Source organism: Trachemys scripta, chromosome 2 (assembly GCF_013100865.1).
Source record: "Trachemys scripta elegans isolate TJP31775 chromosome 2, CAS_Tse_1.0, whole genome shotgun sequence".
NCBI classification, from domain to species: domain Eukaryota; kingdom Metazoa; phylum Chordata; order Testudines; family Emydidae; genus Trachemys; species Trachemys scripta.
In genome coordinates, this window is record NC_048299.1 from 84,014,179 (window position 1) to 84,033,874 (window position 19,696).

Here is a 19,696-nt window from a genome sequence, read left to right on the forward strand (position 1 = left end):
TACAATTGGATTATAATCAATGCAGTTAGGTAATACCCCAGAGAAATTGCAAAATGGTAGGATCTCAGAATCAATCCTAGGATCTATATTTCACACTGCCAGTGGTGTGACAACATCTCTCTTAAATTATAGTCGATTATATGTTTTGCACTTTTCCTAGTTCCCCTCACACTCTTTGCCTATATGTATTTTATCATGGGTATGGTGAATAGGGTATTCTGTGCTGGCATAACCTCATTGACTTTAGTGGATTTACACCACCAGAGAATTTGCCACTTTGGTTTTCTTTGCCACTGATAGCACTGTCTTCCCATCATCCAGACTCTCCAATTCAATCTCCTTCCTAAGCCTGGTAACAATGCCTCTCTTGGCAATACCTTTTCCACATGCTAGCAATAATAAATCCTATAGAGTCTTACAGTTTCTGAACTACTGTATATGTGTAACATACCACAATTTAGACATAACATAATAGGCAATTTAGGAATAAATGGGTCACAACAGGATCCTGTATGTCCCAAATTACTTAGTTAAGGAATCAAGCTTAGTGTGCACATGCACAAAAACTGCAAAATGTGTCATTTTTTTGGTGAACTGGTTTGGCTGTTTCAGACTTGATAAATAGGTTATTGTTCATCTGAACTTTTCACACAAGTATTGTATGATAGTTAACATGTGAAATAATAAACATTGCATGGCTAGCTAATAAAAAGCAGATGTGATACAAATTCCCTGCAAAATGTTTGAAAGCTGTGTTGTAAATTGGATCTTTGGACAAGTGGCCCAAACTTGTCATGTGATCAACACTGTCTCTGGGTAATTAAGTTAGAATTAGAAGTTAGCTGGGAAAATAGAGGCTCTGGTTGGATTATGAATAAATGAAGTTTGATAATACCCAGGGTGATTGCAAAATGGTATGATAACAGGATCCACCATATAATCTGTATTTCACAAGCTTTCTGTATTCTATATATACGTATCTGTGTAGTGATTGCCCTTTGCTTGTTATCCTTTTGCTGTGGTTTACTGGAATAAAATAAACAAGTTTGGAATCAAGCACTGCTTAATGACTAAGGCCCAGAACAATCCAACTGCCACTGAAGTCTTGTGGAATCCTTTATTTCAGCTTCAACAGAATTGGATCAGGCCCTTTAGAGTTAAATACTTTTTAGTTTTCATGATTTAAACTAGAATGAATTTTAGAAATCCACTTTTTCCTTTTAAAAACGTAAATCAACTAGCTTTTGTCTTAAGCTGTAGCCCACATCTACTGTTACAGAAAGCCATGTGATATATCAGCTTAAAAGCTGTGTAAGAAGAATACACAGGGCCGGCTCCAGGCACCAGCTTCTCAAGCAGGTGCTTGGGGCGGCCGCTTGGGAGAGGGGCGGCAGGTCCAGGTATTCGGCGGCAATTCAGCGGACGGTCCCTCACTCCGGCTCGGAGTGAAGGACCTCCCGCCGAATTGCCGCCGCAGATTGCGAGCGCGCCCCCGTCGTTTTTTTTTTTTTTTTTTTTTTTTTTTTGGTTTTGGCTGTTTGGGGCGGCCAAAACCCTGGAGCCGGCCCTGAGAATACAAGCCCACACAGGACTGAATGGAATAGACCAATTAACTCCAGAGGCTGCACCTGGAGCAGGAGTCAGGGAGCAGGAGATTGATTAGGAACAGGCTCAACTGTGCAGGAACAGGCAGAGCCTGTAAAGTCAGGTAGGGGGCTACAGACTAGGGGCTGCTGAGAAAGGGCAGTCACTCTCTGGGGAGAGAGAGGAGTGTTTGAGGGCTCCTTGGAAAGGGTCCAGTCACTAGTCACTCCTTGGGAAAAGGGAGGAGGGGTTTTTGGAGCTGGTACTCTCAGGGAGAGAAGGGGAACCAGAGTGGTGGGAAGGAGCAGCGAGGGTAAAGAGAGGAAGCCCAGAACTGCTAAGTTGAGCATCCTTAGACTTCACCTCGGCATAGAGGGTGGGCCTGAGGGAGTGGCAATGGGGTCATGGGTGGTGTGTAATGGAGGTGAGGGGAGGCTAAGCCTCCCCAAGTCTCGTGCTACTAGGGGGGCAGTGGTGGATTTGAGCCCCCCTAGAAAAATCTCCCCTCACCACAGCCCTGGGGCTAGAGGAGCTCTTGCTCCCTGCCGTGGTCCTGGAGCTGCCACAGGGACACAGACCTTTTTTGGTCTCACGACCACAGTGGAGTGGGGCCGGGGCCTGGGGTATGTGGGAAGAAGCGGAGTGGGGGCAGGGCTGAGGGAGGTGAGGGCAAAATGGGGGCAGAGCTGTGGGTGGAATGGGGTGCGGCCATGGGGAAAGGGGAGGAAGGGGGTGGAACCATATGCAGGGCTGCAGGCAGAAGGGGCAGAACAGGGGAGGGGCTCGGAGCTCCAGTCAGGGCAGAGAGTTCTCCCCCCAGCTTGGGCCAGGGCTATGGGGGTGCTGAGAGCAGAGGTGGGGCCTTGACCGGAAGAGGCGTGGCAAAGGGAAGCTTCACCTTCCACCCATGACTTGGGCAGTGAATGGGAGGACTGCCTGGGACTGTTGATGGACTGAACCCTGGAGGACTAAGGCATGAAGAGGACACTGTTGGTCCTGGAGTGAGAGGTGCTGCAGATCAGAGTCAGAGTGACGGTGTGCAAACTGCAGATGGAGATGTTAGCCTTGAGAGGTAATCCCTAGAGTGACCAGGAGGAGGTGCCAGACCAGCGGTGAGTGGAGCAGCCTGTGACATGGTAATATTTTAAATGTCCACTTAATTACAGAATAGGGCTCCTATCTCTCTTGTTAGAACAGGGTAGGAAATGGTTTACGATCTCTGATAGTGGGTTTCATCATGTCAGAGTCACCTGCAGGACTTGGAATAGAACAATAGCTCAGATAGTGGGATGGATTAGTTTTTTGTAACTAGCAGTTCTAAAGATTCCTATGGTAGCACTACAGAGATATTGGATGAGTCACGGAGAGGGTTGCAATGTGGTCTACTCTGCCTGCACATAACGAAACAGAACAAAGTCAATGGGAGTTAGGATTGAACCCTTAGTTTACAGGCTGAAATTTGTTTTCCTTCCAAAATTGCCTATTGTCCCAGGGATTGTTGGGGAGGGGAGGAAGCAGCTGTCTGCAGAGAGCAAAGGAGACAACAGTTGTGGACAGGGAGGTTCCGTTTGGGTTAAAATGATTAAGAAGGTTGTGGCAAGAACTCCCAATACCTGGATGTCTCAGTGACTCGAATCCTTGTCAGTCTGGAGTTGGTATTGAAAACGCGCTTTTTGTGGTTTTGGCTGATCCCCTCCTGGCAATGGATGAAGAACAGTTGTCCATAGTGATACTAGATTTATCAGCTGTCTTTGGTCCCATTGGTCATTAGGTGTTGACTCTCCACTGGTGTGTGTGGATGGGGTTGCTTTCAGATGGCTTTGTTCTTTTCTCTCTGTGAGGTCCCATAGGGTAGTATTAGGCAGCTGTTCCTCTAACCTGAAGGCTCTCTCATGTGGGGTGCTACCCGGTTCATCTCTTCCTTCAGAATGTATACGAGACTGTTAAAAGGGTTAGTAAGCATAGAGCTGTGTGAATAACGGATTTTTTTGGTTCACTAGCTGTACCAAAACATTTTTTAAATTGTTTTTGGTCTAGCTGAAACACTTTTCTTTTTTTCTTTTCATTTTTCAGCAAACCAAAAAGAATTTAATTCTGGTTGAGCAAAACACTTAATTTAATTTGAGGACTTTTATTTATTATTTTTTTTCATAGTGAAGTAAGCTTCAAATCAAAGTAATTTTGAATAGAAAATTAGTCACAATAAAATATTTCAATGTTAAAACAAACCCTCCCAGCTTTTTCTAATTAGGAAAAAAAAGTCAATCAAAACAACTTTGTGAATTTGACACAAATTTCATGAAATGTTTCAGTTGACCTGAACCTGCATTTTTTTTGGGGGGGAGAGGGAAATTTGCTCGAACAATTTGCCCATTTCTGGTGAAGAGGTAATGGGTTAATGGTGCCTTCCGTATGCTGATGACACGCAGCTCTGTCTCCATCTCTAGTGATACAGATGATACATTCAACAGATCTTACCCAGTGTCTGTTTAAAACTGAGACATGGATGAGAGCTAGCTAGTTATCTTACCAAATCGGGCCAAGCGAGATTGAGATAATGATAGCAAATTCATTTGCTAAATATTCAATCAGCCATTTTGACTGTATGTGTATGTGTGTGATATTTGTTATATAAGTTGGCAGTTTGGGGTGGTTGTTAGATTGCTGGTTGCATTTTGATTATCATATACTATCTGTGATCAGGATGGCTTTTTTTTCATCTGCACTGGATCAGAAGTTTGCTAGCTTTCTTCTTGGATACAGATTTTTGCTACCACGATCCATGCCTTTGTCACTTCCAGATTAAACAGCTATGACATGATCTTCATGGGGCTGTACCTTAAGTCATCTTGGAAACTGAAACTGGTGCCGAATGTGGCAATTTGTTTGCTGAGTCAAGTATCTTTCTGGGATCACATGACACCAGTTCATGAGGATCTGCACTGGTTGCTTATTGGTTTCCAGGCAGAGTTTTGAGGTCTTGGTTTTGACCTAACAAGACCAGACTGATTTCAGACCTGCGTACTTCAGTTACAGCCTGTCTCCTTGTGCAGTACAACTGCAGTCATGATCAGTGGAGGTGGTAGAACTAGATTCCCCTTGTTCCCACTCCAGTTTAAAAAGAGATGGGTCTGCTGGCATGTCATTGATTTGGGAATTAACTCTCTCCCACTTTGGTCTAATATATCCCAAAGCTGTTGACTTTCAGGGCATGCACTAAAGCAGGCCCATTTGTTCGTGCCTCTGGGGAGGGCTGAGTTAATCACAGATTGGGTAGGGGGTGTCTCTGAGAAGGCAATGCTGAACTATAGGCTAGCTGATTTTTTTATTTTTTTTTTACATGTATTTTTGGAATACATTGCTGGGTGGTTTGTTTTTTTTTTATAGATTTTATCTGTAGAGCCTGGGACAGGCACTTAAATAATATAAATCAAAAATAAAGGGTTCTATTACAGTATGTTACCAAATAAAAAATGTCTACTCAGATTGTAATGATAAAAGCTTTTTGATCAATTGATCCATGTGCTGTGGTAATGAGATTCAGTCAGCTTTGAGTGCCTAAGTATCTAATACCACTGATGTCAATGTGAAATCAAAATGTGCTTTTCTAGTTAGCATTACTACTGAAACCACTGCTAGTAAACAGAAGAGCAATTCGATATAAATGTTTCTCCCATTTTATTTTTATATTACTACTATATTTACTACATTATACACATTTTGTATTTCCAGTATGATGTGTGAAAATGTACTCTGTGTGTTGTTTATACATAAAATACACTGACCCATGTTGTTGGGAATCAATTTGAGTTCCAGGAGTTATTTTCCATTAGCAACCCATGGAGTATACACAGATACTTTAATGAGCTGGGAACCATAGTATTTTAAGCACATGCTTATCTTTAGGCATGCCCTGAAGTCCCACTAAAGTCAATAAGACTTAAGCAAGTTAAGTAGGTGCTTGATTAAGCACCTTGAGTAAGGATGGACTGCTGAATCAAGGTCTATTAAGTGAGTGCTGAAATGCAGGATCTGGATTCACTGAAGAAAGCTCTATCAAAGGAAAATAATACCTGATTGGGAGATCTTTTTCTACTTAGTTCCAGCCGAGTTTTAGGTCTTACAGATGTGTGGATGATAACAAACATTTTAGAAATACACTCTACCCCGATATAATGCTGTTCTCGGGAGCCAAAAAATCTTACCGCGTTATAGGTGAAACCGTGTTATATCGAACTTGCTTTGATCCACCGGAGCACGCAGCCCCGCCCACCCCCAGAGCACTGCTTTACCGTGTTATATTCGAATTCCTGTTATATCGGGTCCTGTTATATTGGGGTAGAGGTGTATAACAATATGCTGTATAGGATAATGTGTAATATTTTAATTATACAGTTATGTAACCGGGTGTCTGGCCTGCGGCTGAGCCAGCTCTGATTACAAGACGAGCACTTTCCCTGAGGGGAAACCAAACGATTTAATATAAACAGCAGCAGGAAGAGGTAGGAGTGTGGCTGATTGAGAGAACTGAGGCAGGGCAAGAGGGCTGAGTGAGAGCTGGGAACTGATGGCTTCAGGTAGAGAATACGGTTTGGGACTTTCTCAGCGCTTACTGCATCCCTTTGTGGGGCTGGTTTAATACTAAATACAGTCAGAGTCCTTTGGCATGCTTACAGGGCCATTCAGAGGGAGGCTACCAGAGGCAGGGCACTGCAGAGGCATCCCTGCCCACAAGGGGGTGCTAGAGGGCAGCTACCCCTTTACAAGTTTCTTTGGGGTAGAAGTGGGCCCCAAGTCACAGTGGATCAAACTCACCCCTATGCTGAAGGCCAGTGCAAGGCCTATCCACTACTTAAGTCCCACTTAAATAAAGAATTTTCAAAAACAATTGAAGAATAATATACCTGGCTCATAAACTGGAGCTGATGCTGCAGAAGCAAGACAGTTTAGAATAACAATTATCAGATGCTTAAAAGGGACAATTGATTTTCACCTATGAAAATCGAGGGTTTGAAAATATTGCTGAACCGCCAGATGTTGTTTTTTATTGAAGGACTTTGAGGAAGAGTGGTTTGCTTAAATAACTGCCTCCTATGCTGGCTAAAGGTTTGTCTTGACCCTCTCTTGAACCTAGAAAAAGCTTTTCGGATTCAAAATCCACATGGGAAAATCTGTGGTAGAGCTATTCAAGGAAGATAAGGGCAAACAGTCAAAAGAGTGAACACCAGGAAGTAACAATACCAATAATTTGATAGTTTCTTACTCTCACGTTTGCTCCAGAGAATTAGCTGCAGCCAAATGGAACAACAACCACCAAGTTAATAATATTATGCATTTATTTCTGGCTCTAGAAAGGTTAATGCAGGCACCCCATTAAATGTATGGTATTGAAACCTGAATTCCTTAATTATCTAAAACAATTGATTTTATACCCCTGCAATATGAAAAATGAGGAGACCCCTGTAGACCAATGGGGACAATTTGTGAAGGTGTTAGTCACTTGACTGCTGTGGTGCACTGATTCTAGAGATCTGAATATCTCTGTTAGTGACAGAGCACACCAAGGTTCTGATAATGGTTTTCTGTTTGGTGAGTAGGATGCTGGAGGGAAGACAATGATCAGAGTTCAAATGTGACTAGCACTCTAGCTCTCTGATTGACATGATAGGAATGACTCTGCACACACAGTTGTCATCCCCATTTACCTTAGCATATGTCTACCTGCAGCTGGGAGGTGTGATTCCCAGCCCGGGTAGACCGACTTGTGCAAGCTCAGCTTGAGCTAGTGTGCTAAAACTAGTAGTGTGGACACTGCAGCGTTTGGTAGTGGCTCGGGCCACTTACCCACGCTTGGGCCCAGGAGGTCGGGTGGGTGTAGGCTTGGACAGCTAGCATGAGCCACCGCCAGTGCCATAACATCAAACCTCCTATTTTTAGCACACTGGCTTGAGCTGAGCCTGGACTGGAAAATGTGCCTTAGGCTAAAGGAGATCCATGTAAAGTGAAGGTTTAAGGGGTGAGTCGATCACAATTTATAATCACCCCTCCGAGGGAGTAGTAGATATCTTGGAATAAGGTATTCATTAATCTAGCAGACATAGGCATAACAAGGTCCAGTAAGTGGAAGTTGAAATTGGCCAAGTTCAAACTGAAAATAAAATTGCAAATGTTTAGTAGAGTTGAACAGAAGGATATGACTAACCATTGAACAGACTGGTAAGGTAAATCTCCATAAACTAAATCCTACTTCACTTGGAGTGTTTAAATCAGGACTGGATGTTTTCCTAAAGAAGATTCATCTAGCTCAATGACTTGTGGTAGAATTAAAGCAAAAGTGTAATACAGAGTAATAACACTAGTTCTCCTTTTGTGATTCATGGAGACACCACAAGGCTATAATTATAGCCTTGATTTACAGGTATGATTTACCTAATCTGCTTTTGTATCTATCCATATGTATATGGCAGTTAAGTAGGTACTTAGAGATCTATAAACAAGAAAGTTTGCAGACAGAATAGGTCCAGATGGATGTAGATAAAGATAGTTAAAGCCAGCTCTACTAGTTTCATGATAAAGGTTTGGCACGTGCGCTCAAGGTGTTAAAATATGTATACCTTTTTTCTTAGTCCTCATTTTTAGCTTTATACTCATTCAGTGACCATATATTAGGTGTGCCTGCAATAGTTAATGCTTAAATTCATGACAGTTTTTTTTTCAGACTAACCTACAATATGAATTTTCCCATCTCCTTTAAGAAAATGTCCTGACTTGGAGACACTGATTCTGATCATACTCCCACTGAAACCAATGGCAAAACTTGTATCAGTTTAGATGTTGCAGGATCAGGCCCCAGCCATGCAAAATCACTGTGCCCTCCACCCCTCCCAAAAAAAGAGGTGGCTGGAAGTCAAGTGTCTAGACCATGTTCTGAATAGGTTTCCTTGCCACGCAATGGGAGCTGATCTCTTTTATGGACGGACACACCTCCACTCATGCCATTTTTAGAAGACAAGCTCTCCTGTGAGCTCTACATGGTGACAGGCCAATGTTTTGTTCACCTAATCCAGCCATGTAGCTTCTCTCTTCCCCATGGAAATGGAGATGTCCAACATTCTCTCCACAGAATTAATGTGTCAGCTCCCATTTCCTCTAATTTGATTGGAGAGCTGTTTAGCTTTGTTCAGTAATCGGGATAATTAATTGGAAAGTCCTGTTGCTTTCCTGCTTCAAAATGCAAAGAATTTGGCTTGGTGTTATTAATGGGATTGCATGTCGACTGTGGAATTTGCCTGATCAGTGTATATTGACTTTCCTCCTCAACCAGATTACTTTTATCCATACTGGTCGCACAGTTCTGAAAGTCCTGTGACAATCTTTTCATGAAGTTCATTCTTTTAAGGTTTGAATATCGTTAATATGATCTAAATGAGCATGGTTTTTACTGAAAAATAAACTTTTTTCCTCTAACATTTTTAATAAGCTTTTAAAAACATAGGTTTGATCATATGCTAAAGACTAGAGGTGTGGAAAAGTGTTCTCTCCACCCTATTTGTTAAGCATTATGCTACTCTCAAACAATCTTAGAAAACATTCATTGTCTGTCATATCTTTGCCTTTATATACATGGAATACAAAATATTTGTATCTATGAACATAATATATTAAATGGTCATACATCATAATAAAGGAACAGTGATAAATACATCATTAATGAGGGCCTGCTTGATCTGCCATTGAATGGGCAAGAATCACATTCTAGTCAACGAGACTTGGATCAGGCCCCACAAAATGAAGCCTGCCTCTCACAGTGCAGCTAATGCCCCCCAATGAAGGATGCAAGGAACAGTGGGGGAAGTTTAAAATGAGTCAGGAGTAATTTTTTAAAACATTTTTAGGCCCTCAGTTTTCTGACTCACTCTTTTTTTTTCTCATGTCAATTCTTCACAGTTCTTCCTGGGATCAGTCCAGCTGTGTGTGGGTGACTGATAGTTGTAAGCTTGAGTGTAAAATGAGCAGCAGGAAAAGGTATATGAGGTGAAGACAGGACACAGATGAAGTGACTGACTTGAGCATGAAGGGGAAGTCAAGCAGATTGGCGTGCAGGTGTAAGGATCTGGACAGAATTGATATAAACATGGTATGCGACACCAGAGGTTTGACAATGCAAATAGCATAATATCTAAAGAAGAGGGCCACATTGTCTGGACGGGAAGCTATTAAACATGTACAATCGGGGAGCCGATAATTAAGAGGGAGGCGGTTTTTCCATGGCTTCCTTCTACAAATAAACTGCTGCAGAATGAATGCTGCTGCTACTGAAGTACCGCTGGCAGTCCGCTTGGCACAGGAATGGAAGCCAGGAATTCTGATTTTTTGAATCCCAGCTTTGCCACTGATTCCCTCAATTGTCTCTGCAAGTCACTTAATTGCTTGTTGCTTAAGTTCCCCCATTTGTAAATCAGGGTGAATGCGCCCACCTCACAGGAATGTTGAGCTATTTGAGCTCATAGGTCTTTCTGAAGATTAAACATGCTTTAGAATTGCCAAGTATTGTTGTTAATGAAACAATTGAGAGAGGGAGGAAGAAAAAGGGCTGTTGAGTGTAATTCCTCCATTAGGGGAACTACAACATGTTTTGGACGCTGAGGGCTGAAGTAAATAGTGCACCTTGATGTACAGAACAAGTGATAATGCAAACTCCAGAAATACAGAAGGAGCAGTGGGAAATCATTCCCTGAAGGGGAAGCTTTCGAGCATCAGGGTGTGTGTGTGTGTGTGTGTGTGTGTGTGTGTATATATATATATATATATATATATATATATATATATACACACACAAAGTAAGTAAGTAAGTAAAAGGGGATATAGAAGGAGAGGGAGAGAATTTCCGTGGGTCCCCTCACCAAGGGGATCCATCCCCTTAGCTAGCGAAGGTGCTGCGTTGCTGAGGGAACGAGCCGAGGCTGCGGCCGCTAGAGGGCGCCGCCGCTGTAGTTTTGGGGTCGGCGCTGTCCCAGGCAGGGGAGCTCTGTCTCCACTCCCTGCGCCCCGGGGATTGGAGCGAACTGGAGCGTCTCCGCGAGGCGGCCACAAAAGTCCCTGGCTGCTCCAGGACTGAGTCAGAATCCCTGGCTGCAGCCCACCCAGCCCCCTCCGCTGCAGGCTTCAGCCGGACCGGGCGGGCTGCGCGGCGCTTTCCGGAGCTCCTGGGACTCCACGGGCTGGGGCTGGATTGTTTGTTGTATGCTCGTTTCAACTCCAGCTTAACACCCCGCACCCCGGGCTGCCTGCAGTGAGGGGGGCAGGCGCTGGATTTCCCCAGGACAGAGGCGCTCACCCGCACAGGCGCTCCCTGCCCTGCCCCGCAGGATGCCTGGACCCCAGTGGAAGGCCAAGCGGAGTTGGTTTAAAGTGCTGGTGGGTTTGATAGCAGTGGCCTTGGCTTATTCCTACAACGTGGACCTGGATCACCCGGTGGTCTACCAGGGGCCCAATGGCTCCTTCTTTGGATACTCGGTGCTGGAGCATTACTACGATAATACCCGCTGGTGAGTAGGGCAGAGGGACTGGCTCTGTGGCGGGGAGCTGCTGCTGCTTTCGTTGCACGTGAATGTGCCACTTGGAAGTGGCGCTGGCACCTCTCAGCCGCCTCCCCTCCGGCCTCAATCCCCCACCTTTTTAGATTCCCCGGCTCCAAGCCAGGTGGAGTCCGTTTCTTCTCTCCCCGCTCCCCAGTAGATAGCTCAGGATATTGCAGCTGTCTCAAGGTATATCTGTGACCACTCGAATGAGGGAGATTTTAACTGCCTGGTTGAAACAGGGCAGCTAAATCCGTGGTGGCAAGAAGGGAGAGACATCACACTATCTTTAACCCATAATTTGAGGACTCCAGTAACTCAGCCAGAGGTTAGGGGTCTATTGCAGGAGTGGATGGGTGAGATTCAGTGGCCTGCAATGTGCAGGCGGTCAGACTAGATGATCACGATGGTCCCTTCTGGCCTTAAAGTCTGTGAGTCTAATGCCCTGCAGGAGGGGCTGCCTTCCCCAAAACAGTGTGCCTTGGCAGGTCTGGGGGCCTTTATCACTCTGAGGACGGGAGTTTCTTTCTCGGCAGCATCCAGAGGAGCCTGCTGCAGGGGAAAGCTCTCCTATAGTAAAATGGTCCTGTGGTTGGTTTGTGGGCTATTGGCCTTTAATTAGTCTTCTCCTCCGTTTCCCAAGTGTGAAGTGTCACCTCAACTCACCATGGAGGCTAAACTCTCGCTCAGTAAGAAGATTACTAGTAATTTTCAGTTAAATATATTGCTTTTCTGCAGACACTGTAGCTGCTATGCCTAGTCAGAACATGACTGGACTGGGATATGCTTTATTTCTTCTTAGAGCACAGTCACTAGTGCATAAGTTTGTGTGTGTGTGTGGGGGGGCTTCTTCTGAGGACCAATTGACAGCGGTGGTGGGGGACTAGAGAAGTAGTGAAGGCTGATTTAACGTGGCATGGACTATCTTACTGCTAAAGATTAGTGGTGGGATAAAAGTTCAGGGTGAACTTCTGGCTTTTGAAGTCAAAAGTCCCATGGGCTTCAGTGGGGCCAGGATTTCACCCTAAATATTTAGAGACCCTCTGGCTTCAGACAGGACAATGTCCAGTCTCCAAATATCATGTTTCAGTTAAGACACCGGTTTAAAATCCCATGCTACAGTAAGAGGGGAGCATCCTTCTTTTGGCATTGAACTTTACTTTGTTCCTCCCTGCAATTGGATTGACGCAGAAAAAATGGAGCTAAACTGAAGTTGCTGCTGTCAAGGGTGTGTTTATTACTGCCAGTAGCTTTTCCACTGCTTGTTGCTGGAAATTGGGAGAGTACTGCAGGATCAGATTTTCTGATTCCACCGCACCCACTGATTTAAGGCTTCTAGTGTCAGCCAACATGATCTTTAGAGAATCAGAATAATAGACTGTTGTCTTCCTAGACACATTCTAGAGGAGGAGTTTTTAAATTAAAAATTAGTGTTTTAAAAAAGTTGTCACGGGACACGTTTACGTCTGCATTTCAACCCTTGCTGAGTAATCCGTACAACAGGACAGCACACAGAATCTGTCAGCACCTTCAGTACCTTTCAGCGGGTACTAAGTAAGCAGGCAGTGATTTTTTTTGTTTTCACAGCAATGAGGAGGAACATTTAATCCTGGCTTTAAGTCCTTTTCTTTAATTGCAGAAATGCTGCCTCTTACTGTGGTTTGGGAACAGCACTGGAGCTGACATTCTTGTTTAACTCTCCAGTATAACTGAGGCCAGCTAACGTGTACTTAGAATGTATTATGGTAATAAAGTAATTTTGCTCTGCCTTGGATGCAGTCTGATGGAAGAAGTTTGTGTACTCCTGGAAAAGCAACAGAGGCACAAACTACCAGGCACCATTTAAAAATAAGCAAGGTTTGAATTTCAGAAGGGCCATTCAATGTAACCAAATCTTCTAGCCAGGTATTAGTTTCTAAGTAGTCCAAGGTGATGTGCTCTGTGGTTTCAGTTCAGTTACAGGTATAGGACACTGAAGAAAGATCTCTTCCCATAGAATCTATTTATTAAGTTCGTCTGTTGCCCTGAGTTCAAATGCTGCCACGAAAAGAGGAAATGCAGCCCTGTGAGTCTCTGTTTCCACAAGCCGCAGATTGGGATTCTATCATACTGTAGTCCACAAAGAAAGTGCTTTAGACCGGTGGTTACGCTAGTGAACAGTTGCTGCTGGAACATGCAGGATATGTACTCGGAGAAGTGAATGAAATGTGTGTGGGGTGTTGATTTAGCACTTCATCCCTGCAGGTGCATTCTTAAGAAACCCAGCATCCATGGGGATTGACTGCAACTGCTAAAACCATAATCAATTAGTGCCTTTTTATATTGATATACAGTTGTTGCCGGTCCTGGTGACATTTTGAACTTAGTAGGTAATTGGGGGACACCATGTACTAGGGGCATCACTTCAGAAAAATTCAAGGGGGGAGGGGATGGTCAAAGTTGTGTCAGCATATAGGACATTGTGTGATGATATTTTATCCTGCAAAGTCCAGGGATGGGGGGAGTAGAAGACACAATGGAGCATATAAGGCTTATGAGAAGTTGCAGGGTTGTGCCATAGCCCCTGGCATGTACCCCTTTTCTGCAGTGCAAAACTGCCAGTTGTGTTTTGTTTAGTCCTTTAGATAATCCCCTTCTTTGCAGGAAATATTTAACAGCTCATCTTCTTGACAGCAAATTCATGTGATATGAAATATGATAGGTTATGATGTGTTAAATGGGAAAACTTTTAGTAGCAGTGTCTCCATGGCGTGAACAATAGAACATTGATAGGTTTGATCTGTTTGTAAAGAGGAGTTGTCTGCATTCCATATAGAAGTGAGGCATATGTTCTGAATGATTAAAGCAGTTTGCAGATTGCGGGGGGGTGTGTGTCTTCTATGTCTATACAGAATGTTTAGAGGGAAGGGTGGTGCATTTTGAATGATAAATAAACATAGAACATCTGTATGCATCTCATAAAACTGTGTAAACTGACTAGTTTACTTCTTTTCTATTCTTCTGTCTCTCTATTTGCATCAGGGGTTCTGTTAGAATTAAACAGGGTTCTTTTAAGTTGACCTAGCTGATGTCACTTTTAATGTGCATAGGAACAATAAATGCCAGTAAACAGTCCACAAAGCGTCTCTTTATCTCCATCTCTTAGATATGGACAGATTACTTAGCAGTTGAATTTGTAACTGTGGCACACTGTGCATTAAATAAATGTATTCAGCCTTGGTTTTAGTCCCTTAAAATCAAGTTCTTTCACATTCTTTGCTTCACAAATACTTGTTTGCTTTCCCTTTCTGCCCGCCGTGCCCGGTGACTTTCATGGAGCATTCCTTATTAAGGAGTTATCAGTAAGTATCAAGAAAGAAGCAAGTGCCTTGCAAATAAAAGAAACCCCTCACTTTAAAACAATGTTAATCTTATCACACAAACCAACAAAAGATAGGAAAAGCAAAATTGAAAATTACTCATTGTCCTTAACATGCATTGATGGGGAACACACAATAACTGGAATGAAGTGCCAATCTAAAGGAATGCTGTTGAGATGAAATAATATAATTTCTTGCTTGAGTGTGGGTAACAGTGGCTCAGATTATGAAAACTGATATAAACAAACATCATACATGGTTAAAAGTGTTTTGGCATTTCACTCTGCTTGGGGAATGAAGCAAGGCTGGTCAGTTTCAATTCCTGCTTCTCCTGCACTAACAAAATACTGGTAGGTTTGGTTAATAACACTGCAGAGGGATGTGGGTCTACAGAAAAAAATAATAATTTAAAGTAAAAGTTTCCTGCAGACTTTTTGTGTAGGTCTTTTGTTCTGTTTGTACAGCACCGAACACAAGGAGGTCCTGGGCCATGACTTGGGACTCCTTGTCACTACCATGATACAAGTCATAATAATAATAGGGCCTTGTAACTCCCTGTTTTATTTTACAGAACTCATTTTTATCCTGAACTAAACTGACTCTATCCTTTTCAGTTCAAACTATTTAATAACAACTGGGGTCAGAGAAGGAACAGCTCATTGGAGGTATTATATATGACACATGAACAAAATTTTAAAAAGTCTCTAGTGATTTGGGGTGGTTTCATTTTTGGGCATCCAGCTGGACATCTCAAGGGGGCCTGAATTTCATCAAGTGCTTCACTCCCACTTTTTGAAAATGGGGGGGCCCTTTTGGTGTCTCAACTTGAGCACCCAAAAATGAGGGTGTCCCAAACCACTAGTTGCTTTTGAAAATCTTAGTCATAACAAAAGAAGCACTACAAACAGTGATACACTTGACCAGAATCAGTAGGGGTTTAAGCCAATATAAACCCTGGTGGTGGGATTTTCATTGGGCGGAGTGGGTTGCGGATGGTGCAGAGTGGCTGCAACTTTTCCTTAGTGGGGACAGTAGCATGTGAGAAGCAACAGCAGCCCAAAAGGTGGTGAGAGGATGAGAAAAAGCCACAGAGGCTGGAGATGCAGCTCCTACAAGTGCAACTCCATAAGATTTTTCAAGGTGCCTATAAGCTGTATGGAGGATAGTGGTGGTAACTTTCCTGCATCATCTTTGCTGAATCCAGCCTAATACATGTAACACCATGATCTTAACATATGTATTAATTATAAAGGTCCAGGAGCAAATGCCAAATTTCGTTTCCCGCAGTGTATATTAAATCTTTTCCAGCTTTGCCAAAGATCCATATTTGTGTACCAGTCAGGCATGTTCAAGATGTGTGGGCAGTTTTATATCTTCTTAAAATAGTGCTAAATGATATCAGCTACTAGATATTTCAAGAATAATAGAATTACACTCAAGAACTGTCTTTCAAATGAGGTCCTAATCCGGGTTGATGGGGCTATGGCCTCTTGTGATATTTAATATGCCCTCACACATTGGATATGGTTGTCAGCTTCAATCTCTATGGCCTGGTGGTCCCATATTCCCTTAATTTGGTCCTGATCATAAAAGTCCCTTTATTGAAGTGTATTACACCTGTGAGGCTTTCCCCCATGTGCTAATATCTTTATACATTTTTGCCAATTCGTAAACCTCCGTATTGGCCATTCATTTTCATATAACACAAAACACCAGTCTGTATTAAGTCCCTGCATGTTATCGGTAAAGGACATTTAGATTCATGAGTCAAAACCTGAAACATTGTCTTAATCAACTAAAGTAGCATTCATGTATCATTCTAAAATATGATTGAAAGCAACAATTCTCAAACTATGGGGTGGGCCTCCCAAGAGAGGTGCGGGAACATGTCAAGGGAGGCACAAGCTGTGTGCGTTTTTTCTTTTTTTAAGAGCTCTGACTGTCAGCCCCAGTGGATGGGGCTTGTGCAGAAGGGCCATGTATACCCAGGAGACAGGGATAAACGGGACATCCGGAGCTCCGCCGCGTGGGCTCTCCCTCCCCTCCGCCCCCAATCCCTCACTGGAAGGCAGCCTAGGCTTGGGCTCTCCTTCCTCTCCACCCCAATCCCTCACCTGGAAGTGGTGGAGCTCCTGCTGTCAGCCCTGGGGTGGCAGCAGCAAGGCACATTGCCCCCATTACTTTTGTGCTGCTGCTGGCATGGCACTGCCTTCAGAGCTGGGTACCCTGGCCAGCAGCCTCTGCTCTCCCTTCTGCCTTCAGAGGGGGCTGGTGAGGGGTGGGGGGCGTAAATCACAACAGACACAAAGAAGGGGGGCCACATTAAATAAGTTGAGAACCACTGATCTAAAGTATCATTCATATATATAAATATTAAACAAGATCAAATTTAGGAAAATAGCTTGGATTAAAATTTTGTGCACCAAATGTGAACCCAGAGCAAACATGTATGACTAAGTTTACACTCTCTCTCTCTCTCTCTCTCTCGATATATATATATCTATACACACACACTCTTTACAATGGAATTTGGCTATGCAACCTTCACTAGAATGGCGTGAAAAATATCTTTGCAGTAAAAGGAGCGCACTTGTTGATTGTACTGAGATTTCCACTTTGGAGTTATTTTTACATGATTTCAAGATGGAGAAGAATTTGTCTTCATCACATGTTCTCAGGTTATCGTATTTTCTGATGACGTTTCTTGTTTTGCTTTCTTAAGAGGATTTTTTTGAGTATAAGTCTTGAAAGATTTACACAGTTCCTCCTCATTACTGTTCTCAACTGAGCAAGGAACCAGGTGGTTAGCTGCTGCTTTCATTTGGAGCCTAAACAAGCACGCCTAAACAAGCTCCTAGCCTTTAGCTATAGTTTTGAAGCTTTGAATAAATCTCTGCAAATAGCGATAAAATACTTATTTTTCCTGGTTTTTTTTAGTTTTTGGAGAAATTATTACAAGAAACAATAACTTGACCTTTACAAAAATGTTAATGATCTAACATGAATCACTAGCCAATTCTTTTTATTTTAAAAATCCTTTTATAATTCCTTTCTCTCCCCCTTCCTCCTCTTCCTTTCTCTCTCTGACAGTTTAACATGGTGTAATAGCCTCATCCTTCGTGGCAGCATGGCCGGGCACACGTAGGCAGTATAGTTCCATGGCTACTGACTGAGAGCTCTTATCACTGGAATGACCCTCTATTTTTGTGCTTTTATTTCATTTGTTGCTTCCTGCTCTTAGCCGCAGACTGTGGTTATCTGAAACATGCAGGGTGGTGTTACATCTGATGGTTGATTTGATATATTGTTTTTAGTACATGACTTAGTATCCCGAGACTCTTTTTATGTGATCCAGAGTGAAATAGGGGAGGAGACCCACATGAAGGAAGAGTGTCCTGTTTGTCTTGGTGTATTGCCTGGACAGACCACAAACACTGAACTGAGAGCTGCTGTTGGTGCTCTGGAAAGGCAGTACTGATTTGGTGCTATAGTTATAGGTTGTCCAGCAGTGGCTTCTGAATTACTGCCCTGTCACTTAAGACCCTGCATTCAGTGGATTTACCCATAGATGAACCAATTGAATATTCCCCCCCCCACCTCCAGTACATTTAGGGAAGGAAGCCTTTGACCAGAAGGAATCAAACTGGAATCCTTGGATGCATCGGAGCAGTATGTGCCCTGTTGCTGCTGCTTATTTTAATCTATTGTGATATAGGATGTTTCATCTCTGCCACTTAAAATTGCTGTGAGGTGCAGAGGACCTGCAGCGTTTGAGTTATGGCTGTCTAATTGGTGCTGGCACGCTGTAGACAGATTCTAATGTGTTTGGCATCTTTCTGTGCCATTGGGACCACTCAATGCTTCTTTGTGCATTGTACTTCCAGCTAGATACAGCGCTTTGATTTCTGAAACTGTTTATCCTTAGGGCCATTCAGCAGCAAGGTGGTGGTTACTCCCTGTGGGAGGTAAACATAACGCAGGTGCAAATGAGGTTGAGATCATGAAAAGAAGGATATATAGCCTCATTGCCTACTGGCTAGTTCTCCATGCTCTCATTCTGGAAACTGGCATCTCCAATAAGAGAGGATCTCCCATCTGATTCCTCCAGACATAGCCAGTAAAGGGTTGGTAGGCTCTAAGAGATTTGTGTTCATCTCGGTCAGAGGTGGCTGTGATAGACTGTCCTGAAGCTTTGTTTGAAAGGAGCAATGGGGAAGTTCCTTTGGGCTCCAACATGAATACCGTGTAGTAATGGGCAAGACTCCACAGGCTCCCATAAACCTTTCACGAGTGGATTCTGATTCTTGTAGGAATAGTAAATTCATTCTGAGAAGCCACCACCAAGACCAGGAACCTCACCTCCCCCTTAATGAAACCAAAACATGCTTCTTCAACCTTGCTTTTCTACAACAAGATTAAAACAAAATCCCTTTAACAGGGGTGGTAGGAGAGAACTTGAGAACTGATGTGTGTCTGTTCGAGATTCAGGTACAGTGCTCTGGTGAGGTGTAGTTGTAATGCCTAAATCGATAGACCCCAACAACTGAAGGCTTTTAATCCTTCCCTTTGTTTTCTCCTCTTTTCTGTTACATCTACCTTGTTGAATTCCTGTACTAATATTGAGACTGTCACAAAATATTGACTCAGACTCAAAGGCAACTGGAAACGTAGAGTCCTTTCTTTCCCTCGCTGGGCTTCACTTTCCAATGTACCTTTGTGCAGTCAGTCAGAGGGATCCCAGAAACTTCCTGCAGAATGTTGTGGTTGTGATGAGAGCCCATGCAAATGGGTAGCTCTTTGCAAAAATCTGCCCACATTGTGACTGTTTCGGCTTGGGGAATGGAACTGCGCTGCTTAAAATCCAAACAGTGCTGCAAAATCATGCTATGCCACAAAATTGGACTATTTAAACCCAAGTTGTTTAAATTGGTTGGGCGATGTTGGAAGGCTGCCTAGCTCTAGCAAAGAAATGAACAAAGTTATTCTTTTATGGGCTGTTTACATACTCACTATGTTTAGGCTGGGGCAGGATGAAGGAATCCATAGTACTGAAATGCTAGATTACCACATTTTACCTCTGGAAAAATTTCCATATATACAGTACACTTTGGGAGAAACTTTCAAGCATTTTATTGTGAGTTTAGGGAACTTTCAGCAGTCCTAGTAATAATTTAA

At 43.2% G+C, this 19,696-nt stretch overlaps 1 protein-coding gene across 1 annotated transcript in view; it reads left to right on the forward strand.

Moving 5' to 3' along the window:
- Positions 1-10,639: 10,639 nt before the first annotated feature.
- ITGA9 (integrin subunit alpha 9) overlaps positions 10,640-19,696 on the forward strand; it is a 305,446-nt gene continuing 296,389 nt past the window's right edge. Inside the window, exon 1 of the mRNA XM_034759490.1 lies at positions 10,640-11,132. Coding sequence (XP_034615381.1) covers positions 10,954-11,132 — 179 coding nt within the window. The 5' untranslated portion in view covers positions 10,640-10,953. The remainder of the gene's footprint in view (positions 11,133-19,696) is intronic.